Source organism: Anoplophora glabripennis, unplaced genomic scaffold, assembly GCF_000390285.2.
Source record: "Anoplophora glabripennis isolate ALB-LARVAE unplaced genomic scaffold, Agla_2.0 scaffold141, whole genome shotgun sequence".
NCBI lineage: Eukaryota > Metazoa > Arthropoda > Insecta > Coleoptera > Cerambycidae > Anoplophora > Anoplophora glabripennis.
This window is the reverse complement of record NW_019416312.1, coordinates 767,765-777,415: the sequence shown is the minus strand read 5'-3', so window position 1 is coordinate 777,415 and position 9,651 is coordinate 767,765. Positions and strand designations below refer to the sequence as shown.

The following is a 9,651-nucleotide window of genomic DNA, read 5'->3' as shown; positions in this document are numbered from 1 at the left end:
TCTAGACCAGGGGTCGGCAAGTAATTTTAGGTGGGGTCCGGATACTTTTGAAAATTTTTAATGAGGTCCAGAAAGAAAATTGATATTTTTAAAAAAAATTTTATTTTAATTTGGACTCAAATTTAATCTGCTTACTAACCATTAAGAACTCAAAACACTCACACAATTGTAAAATACTAGAAAAAACACTCAAACACAAAAAAACATTTTTTAAATAATTTATTCAAGTAATTTATACCTTCAAAAAATTTTTGGCGGTCCAGTATTTTACCTTCCAGTCTGCCGGTCTGCCAGTTGCCGACCCCTGCTCTAGATCATGGGTCGGCAAGTCATTTTAGGTGGGGTCCGGATACTTTTGAAAATTTTTAACGAGGTCCAGAAAAAACTCATATTCCTTAGGTACTAATTTTTTATTTTACTATGCACACATAAAATAATATGCAATACAATAGATAGGTATTATTTGTATTCAAAAATCAATTGGAAAAATTACATTTGTCGTCTTGAGACAGTTTTTTTAAGTTAGGGCCACGCAGGGAGCAGCTTATGTGAAGTGTCTTCAAAGTGGGCGGCCGCTAATTTTGAGCGATATTGGTTCTTCAAAAAATTCATTTTTGAAAATGAAGTTTCACAAACATTTGTGAAGCCAAACGCAGTGGCTAGGTGAATGGCTAATTTTTTGCAATTTCCATACTTTTCTGGAACATGTCAAATGTCGCCGCCTCCGAGTGCACCCGCCCGAAAGATAACTTTATCATTTTAGAGCCAGCTTGCTCCCTTTCGCACTCCCGCGCACTCTCCTGCACTACACATCATAGCAACTATGTATTTAATCTAACTACTAACGATTAAGAACTCAAATCAGTCACAATTGTAAAATACTAGAAAAAATGATAAGGGTGGCACTCAAACGTAAAATATATTTTTTAAATAATTTAAGTAATTATTATTTCAAAAAAATTTTGGCGGTCGTTTTTTACCTTCCGCCAGTTGCTGACCGCTGCTCTAGAGAGTTGTGTAGAGTCTAGTAGACGACTAGATAGTGGAGTGGCAGGACTGGGATATGCAATAAAATAATATACCTATCCTATAACAAATAATTCGGTCAGGAGCAAATCGGATGCTCCTGGCTTTCACCACGCCTTGTCGTAACGTAATATGATGACGTACGAATCCGAATATGTAATAACGTAATACAATTACTAATTGCCAGTGCCAGTACCAGTACTTCAATTCTATATTACGATTATGGATACATATTCGGATTTAACAAACACTGGTTACGAGTCATTTGTTATTCGATAGTCCTAACCTAACCTAACTTAACCTGCTGTTGAAATGAGATTTTCTCGATTTATAACTTGGAACTTCCATGTACGTCGCATTTTTCTCATTTAAACTTAAAACATTATATTTTGCTGACATACAACTTGTATTTTTCTGACTCGGAATTTGGAATTGTACTTTTTCTGCTTGTACAACATTTGACATAATATAAGTTAAACTAATATATTTGTTGGCTCTTCCAAGGTCTCATACATTATTTGTTTAGTCAATAAATTTAGGTGCGTATCTTTTAGGACATTGGTGTATCAAAGGACTTGAATGAACAGTTTAGGAATCACCTAGTTAAATCAAACGAATCTTTAGGAATAGACTTTAGTATTCAAGTATTATCATCAGGTTCCTGGCCTTTTCAACAATCGTTCACATTTGGACTGCCCTCAGAGGTATATCTACGCCTCGAGTTGTGCTTGAATTAACTATATTTATATTTTAGTTGGAACGTAGCGTACATAGGTTTACAAATTTTTACTCAGGACAGCACTCGGGTAGGAAGTTAAATTGGCTTTACAACATGTCGAAAGGTGAACTGAACACAAATTGTTTTAAAAATAGGTGAGTACATTAAAATCTCAAATATGACACACGTTTTATATCAACACATTTTGCAACCTATTACGTTCATTGGAACTTTTGTAAATAGAATGGTAAGTTCTGGTTTTTCTGTTCTCGGAAACAAAAAGCAAATCGAGTTTAATTAAAATCAGTTTTATCAAAATTTAGGCAAAAGAGAACGATTCCATACTTTGATGGATCACCTCTACAAATAACAGAATTTTGATTGTGGCTTCTCTTTTTTTTATAATGTGTGATATTTTTTTATAATTAATCTGTTTTATAAAAATTATTTTATATTTTGTTACTACAAGTCTGAGCAAAACTGTTTTCAATTCATGTTTTTATTCATATTTTTTGGTAATAGTATTATTTTGTAAAAAAAAAAGAATTTGGATGTATAAAAAATGAAATTTTAAAATTCACAAAGCGTTAATGCAAAGGAATATTTAAAATTGTTTAAATAATTTTATATATTTTTAAATGAATTTAGTTTTTTTTTTCCAATAATAGATGATCTTATATTTCATTTGCCACGTATCCATTTAGTGTGTAATTCTTCCATGAAAAATAGTCTTTGACTGATCCTTTTGACGTAGGGGTATTTTCGAAGCAGAAAGCACAATATTTTTAAAGTATCTGAAACTATTTATAGCGATAGATTCAAGGTGATAATTATACAGGGTGTTCCTTAATGATATGCGAATATGTAAGGGTGTGATTGTACATGGAAAATTAATGATAGTTTGCTTTAGTGACATGGTAATATCTAAGTGTGTGATTCTACAGGGAAAATTAATGATACTTTACTTCATAAACTATGATCCGAAAATGTTCCGTTTCGAAAATACAGTGTTAAAATTTTAGGAAAAAGAAGGAAGTTTATTAATATTTTCGAAATCACTTGAGATATTTTAGTAACATTTAGTATGTAGCGATATTTAATAAAGGCGCATGTTTTTCAGTACAAACATAATTTTTAACTCTAAAGTGGCGTGCATACGAGTACCGACTTTGATATTTTTAAAGAAAAAAATGGTACGCCAATAGTTTTTTTCCCTTCTCTTGTGTTTTTGTCCTGCGATGCGCCCATTTTGACTAAAAAAATAAAAGGCATTGTATTGCCTGTAATTAATTAATGTAATTATTGAAGAATACCATTTTTCAATAAACCTAGTTGAACTTGCATTTCTGACATTTTCAAGTAAGTCAAGCAGTTTAGAAAATATTAATTAATTTCCTTCTTTTTCCTAAAATTTTAACTCCCCGTATTTTCACAACAAAACATTTTTGGACCATAGTGTATACAGGGTGTTCTCAAAATTGAGTCATTTATTTTAACAGCTGATAGAACTCATAAAAAGAAGTCAATTTACCTAAAATCGTTTATATAAAAGTGGTCAAATAAAGCAATTATTTGTATAACATTTTGTTGACACACCCTGCAAGTTAATATTATGTCCACATTGTGTTCATAAACGTGCCATTTTTATTGCACAAAACATCCACAAATCAAAAATAATATCACACACTATTGTACGAATTATTTAGCACTGTCAAATCGAAAAACGTACTCAAAACCGTGCAATTACAAAAAAAACATACGTAGTACCAGTATTAAACAAACAATTTATGTTTTTACAACGGAGTGGTCGAACATGACAATAAATCAGGTTTGTATTATAGTTTTTAGATTTCAATTTTTTTAAATAATTGTTAATAATTCCTTTATTTGATCACTTTTATAAAAACGATTTTTGGTAAATCAACTTTTTTTATGAGTTCTACCAGCTGTTAAAATAAATGACTCAACTTTGAGAACACCCTGTAGAGCAAAATATAATTTTCCCTGTAGAATCATACACTTAAATATTCCCATGTCATTAAGGAACACCCTGTAATACTTATTTTTTTCCTAGTGTATGATACTATATTATATTTTGAAACATTGATATAAATGTCATATTTTTACACCACTTTAATATGAGATCGATAATTGATTGTAAATGATAACAGTCATGAATACTATATATTTTACTGTAAAATTTAAGATCATCAGCGAAAAAAGTTCGGGCATTTAATAGAATTGGTTAAATCATTAATGAAAATTGAAGGTAACAGAGGTCCCAAGTTGGATCCCTGCGGAATTCCTGTATGGAGTTTGTTCATATTAAAATTTGTGATATATTTCAGATACACACTGCAGGCCAGTACCTTCCAAATGGCCGTTCTCTTACAATTCAACGTATCTGACACATGGACAATAGCTCAACTTGAGGAAAATACTCAAATCAAAACAGATTTTCTAATACAGGTCCTTCAAATTCTACTTAAAGCTAAACTGCTTACGTGCGAAGACGACGAAAATGATCTTAGTCCAAATTCTGTTATAAGTCTACATTTAGGATTTAAAAAGTAAGTACTTTTAAAATGTCGGAAATTTTAATGTTGCGTATTAAAATTTGGTTTTACACACATTTCTAATTGGTTTATGGATTGTTTATAGTAAAAAGCTACGAGTTAATATAAACGTACCGATGAAGACAGAACTTAAGATGGAACAAGAGACTACCCACAAACACATAGAAGAGGACAGAAAGTTATTAATCCAAGCCGCTATTGTCCGAATTATGAAAATGAGAAAAGTCCTTAAGCATCAACAACTGGTGGCTGAAGTTTTAAATCAACTTTCATCGAGGTTTAAACCAAGGGTTCACATTATAAAGGTAAATTTCATTTTAAGGCCATTTTAAATAATCACAGAATAAAGTGATGATATAAAAAATTTTTTAAAGAATAAGCATATTTTCAATAGTTTTAATTTTTTGTGATATCCATACTAGTTAATTTATTTTTAAGTATTAATCAAGTATTTCTGTTTTAATCGGAAAGAACCAAATCTTCAGACCTGTAAATGATTTGTCACTATTTTTTCTAGTATGGTATAAGGGCGTGGATTTTTTAAAAATAATGTTTAAAAACCAGGTGGATTGTCAAAAATTTAAAAAATACTATTTTTAATATTTACATACTACATTCGAAAAATATTTACGTTGTGAAATATTTAAATAGAATATTTAAAAAATAAACATTTTTCAAATAAAGTACATATACAGGGTGTTTTGCATAAGAACCGACAGAGAACCCAAAATATGGTGATTTAACACAACTTAACTTTATACTAAGCTGCATCCTTAAGAAGTTATAAGTCTTGAAAGTGGGGTTTCAAATTTCGAAAAAAAATCAATATCAGTTATACTTGAACTTAGAAAAACTAAATTTGGTACATGGTGTGACTGTACCAAGAGCATTAATCGACAGTAAATAGAATTCAATTGAAGTATTTTAAAGGGTTGTAAGTGATGATGCACCATTTAAATGTGACCCTTAACTTGTTGGCCGACTTAAAAAGTTATTACTTTATTTTATAGGGAATTGAATTCTAAAAATAAATACTTTGTGTCTTATCCTCCCAAAGGCTGCACAGTGTTCCAGAAGGTGGATGGATGTTCTCCCCTACTCCACATTTTGGTCATAGAGGGTCCTCCTCAATTCCTATTAAACTTAAATGCCTCCTAAGTCTGCAATGGCCTGTCAGAACCCCCACCATTCGGTTTAGAGCTCTTCGACTAAGGTTCAGCAACCATCTCGTCTCTATTTCTCATCCCATTCTCTATTTCTGATCCAGTTCTGACTTAAAGTATATTAAGGGCCCCGTTAATGCTACCTAGTCTAATTCCTAGGATTGATTCAGGTTCCTGGCCAGGTCCCCTAGATCTGAGACAAGCTAGTTGATCAGCCTTCTCATTACCAGCGATACCCATGTGGTCTGGAACCCAAACCAACTCTACCTCTCTTCGTCTGGCCAATGATTCCAGAACTTCTCCACATCCCTTGATGAGGGTAGACCTTGTCCTCGGGAAGCTCACTTGTTTTTAAAATAAATTATAATTCATTTCACAGAGAAATGTAAAGAACTTAAAAATTTTGGGTTGCCATTGTTCACTTGACCGTTACCTCCTAGCAACCAGGTGTTCAATTTATATGTTCATAACATATCCTCATAAATTATATATCAAATTAAAGCAAATTTTTTTCTGTACACTATGCAATAGGGTTACCTATGTAAAAGTGGCCACAAATAGGTGTTGCCAACTGTTAAAATTAGACTAGAAAGGTAGGCAAGTCGGCATTTGCCAACTTGGCCTTTCGCTCGTGCCTGTAATGTAGCTTTTATTAATTATTTATTCGATACATAAAATTCTATTTTTATTGGTACTGTCTTCATTTTATTATTGAAGTTCACATGTTGAAATAGTCGCAGTTTTTGAACAGTAAATTTTAGATTGAAGTCATATTTTCTATATGTTGAATTAATTATACGTCTTTTGACGTGTTTTCCCAACCGATCGGATCACACCATTATTTTGCCGTTAGGCATTGGTTCTGATTTTTTAGAGGCAAAGCTGAAGGTCTAGTTCGAATCGCGGGTGGGTCAGGTTTTTTTTTGAAAAATGTTCTCCCTTCCCCACGGGGACAGCTCACCGCCCGCAGGCACAAGCAAAAGGTGAAGTCGGTGAATGCCGACTTGCCTACCTTCTAGTCTAACTTTAACAGTTGGCAACTCCTTTTTGCGGCCACTATTCCATCATGTACAGAAAAAAATGAGCATTAATTTGATATATAATTTATGATACGTTATGAACGTATAAATTGAACAGAACCTGTTTACACCCGGTTGCCATGAGGTAGCAGCCAAGTGAGCAATGGCACGCAAACTTTTTAAGTTCTATACATATATCTCTATGAAATGAATTATAATTTATTTTAAAAACAAGTGATTGAAATTATTTGGAAAAATTTAATTAATTTAGTTTTAATTAAAAATATTTGTGGCCATACTTTGATAGGCAACCCAGCAGAAACATATTCCTCGGTTCAGAATTATTTATAAAAATTGTTTTTCGTTTAAAAAACAGATGAAAGTAGTAATCTCGCAGTCAGATCTCGTACTATAAACTGCTGNGGTCACTGCGATTAAATAAATAAAAAAAATTATCTCAGCTTCTAATCAACTTACAACAACAATTTTTACCTATCTTAACAATTTAATAAATATTAACATTTTTTCAAAGTCAATTTTAAACAAATTAAATTTGAAAAACTAAATTCTCAGTAAATGCATATGTCGAACTTAGAAAAAACAAATTTGGTACATGGTGTGACTCTACCAAGAGCATTGATGGACAGTAAGTAGAATTCAATTGAAGCATTTTAAAGGGTTGTAAAGTGATGACGCATCATTAAAATGTGACCTGTAACTCGTTGGCGGACTTAAATAGTTATTACTTTATTTTATGGGGAATTGAATTCTAAAAACAAAAACTTTATGTCTTATCCTCCCAAAGGCTGCACAGTCCCAGAAGGTGGATGGATGGCCTACCTTACTTGACATTTCGGGCATAGAGGGTCCTATTCAATTCCTATTAAACTTAAATGCCTCCTAAGTCTACAATGGCCTGTCAGAACCCCCACCATTTGGTTTAGAGCTCTTCGACTAAGGTTCAGCAACCATCTCGTCTCTATTTCTCATCCTCTATTTCTGCTTCAGTTCTGACCTAAAGTATAATAAGGGCCCCGTTAGTGCTACCTAGTCTAATTCCTAGGATTGATTCAGGTTCCTGGACAGCCCCTAGATCCGAGACGAGCTAGTTGATCAGCCCTCTCATTACCAGTGATACCCATGTGGCCAAACCAACTCTACCTCTCTTCGTCTGGCCAATGACTCCAGAACGTATCCACATTCCTTGATGAGGATAGACCTTGTCCTCGGGAAGCTCACTTGTTTTTAAAATAAATTATAATTCATTTCACAGAGAAATGTAAAGAACTTAAAAAGTTTGGATTGCCATTGTTCACTTGACCGTTACCTCCTGGCAACCAGGTGTTCAATTTATACGTTCATAACGTATCCTCATAAAATATATTTCAAATTAAAGCAAATTTTTATCTGTACACGATGCAATAGGGTTACCTATGTAAAAGTGGCCGCAAATAGGTGTTGCCAACTGTTAAAATTAGACTAGAAAGGTAGGCAAGTCGGCATTTGCCAACTTGGCCTTTCGCTCGTGCCTGTAATGTAGCTTTTATTAATTATTTATTCGATGCATAAAATTCTATTTTTGTTGGTACTGTCTTCATTTTATTATTGAAGTTCACATGTTGATATAGTCGCAGTTTTTGAATAGTAAATTTTAGATTGAAGTCATATTTTCTATATGTTGAATTAATTATACGTCTTTTGACGTGTTTTCCCGACCGATCGGATCACACCGTTATTTTGCCATTAGGCATCGGTTCTGATTTTTTAGAGGCGAAGCTGAAGGTCTGGTTCGAATTGCGGGTGGGTTAGGTTTTTTTTTTTAAATGTTCTCCCTTCCCCACGTGGACAGAGCTCACCGCCCGCAGGCACAAGCAAAAGGTCAAGTCGGTGAATGCCGACTTGCCTACCTTCTAGTCTAACTTTAACAGTTGGCAACCCCTTTTTGCATTAATTTAAATTAATTTGCGGTAATACATTGATAGGCAACCCAGCAGAAACATATTCCTCTGTTCAGAATTATCTATAAGAATTGTTTTTCGTTTAAAAAACAGATGAAAGTAGTAATCTCGCAGTCGGATCTCGTACTATAAACTGCTGATTGCTTCTTTGATGTTTAAATTCAAAGCCAACCTTTGAATTTTCTATTATTTTAAATAACTACTACAATACATATTATTAGTTATTCCTGTTTTTGTTGTGTCTGCTAATGGGTTAAAAAATTCTGTCACATTTTAATTGTGGATCATCCCTTATCAACCTTTAAAATGCTTCAATTGAACTCTACTTACTGTCGATTAATACTCTTGGTACACTCACACCGTGTACCAAATTTGGTTTTTCTAAGTTCAAGTAGGTATAATTTGAGTTATAAATTTTTTTGAAATTTGAAACTCCACTTTCATATTTTGGGTTCTACATGCCTCTAGCCTGTCTCAGTTCTTATGCGAAACACCCTGTATAACTTTATTATTTGATAATCTAATCTATGTGTTTGTAAAGTTTGATAAAAAAAGAATAGAGTCGTACATTTTTAAAATGATGTGTAAAGTACGAAAAACATCTTCTGTTTGTAACATTTTGTGTTTCTTGCAGAAATGTATAGATATTCTAATTGAAAAAGAATACCTTGAAAGGACTGAAGGACAGAAAGACACCTACAGCTATCTGGCATGATTCAAATCCAGTGTGGCGTTATAAAATAATTTATTTTTGACTAAAAAGAAGTTCTGTGACTGTGGAAATGTGGCATGTATAATTGTAAATATCTAGGATTGTATTTTGAATCTTTAATTAAAAGCTACTAAATAAACAATTACATATATCTATGTTTTGATATCAGATTTTCTTAATTTTTTATAGGTGTCCAATTTCTGATTTGAAACATTTTCAGGTACTGTTAATTTTGGACTNACAAACATTTTTGAAGGTTATTTTATTTTTATCATTGTATTTCATACTATTTAAAAATAAAAAATTTTGTGTTAATAAATATTGTTTGTAGTGGTCCGTCCTTGGCTTATATTTTTCCCGAGTGGCCCCTGTTCCCTATAAGTCTGTGCATCCCTGCTCTAGCCTGTGTCGGTTCTTATGCGAAACACTCTGTATAACTTTATTATTTGATAACCTAGTCTATGTGTTCATAAAGTTTG

The 9,651-nt window shown here is 32.7% G+C and overlaps 1 protein-coding gene across 4 annotated transcripts in view; it reads left to right on the top strand.

Moving 5' to 3' along the window:
- The window catches only part of LOC108904357 (cullin-1), a 33,592-nt gene extending 24,257 nt beyond the window's left edge, over window positions 1–9,335 (top strand). For all 4 annotated transcript variants that reach the window (XM_023454043.1, XM_023454042.1, XM_023454044.1 and 1 more), the window contains 5 exons: window positions 1,581–1,730; window positions 1,781–1,899; window positions 4,093–4,314; window positions 4,406–4,625; window positions 9,095–9,335. In XM_023454043.1, the coding sequence (XP_023309811.1) occupies window positions 1,581–1,730; window positions 1,781–1,899; window positions 4,093–4,314; window positions 4,406–4,625; window positions 9,095–9,175 (792 nt within the window). In that variant the 3' untranslated portion in view covers window positions 9,176–9,335. The remainder of the gene's footprint in view (window positions 1–1,580; window positions 1,731–1,780; window positions 1,900–4,092; window positions 4,315–4,405; window positions 4,626–9,094) is intronic.
- The last annotated feature ends 316 nt before the right edge of the window (window positions 9,336–9,651 follow it).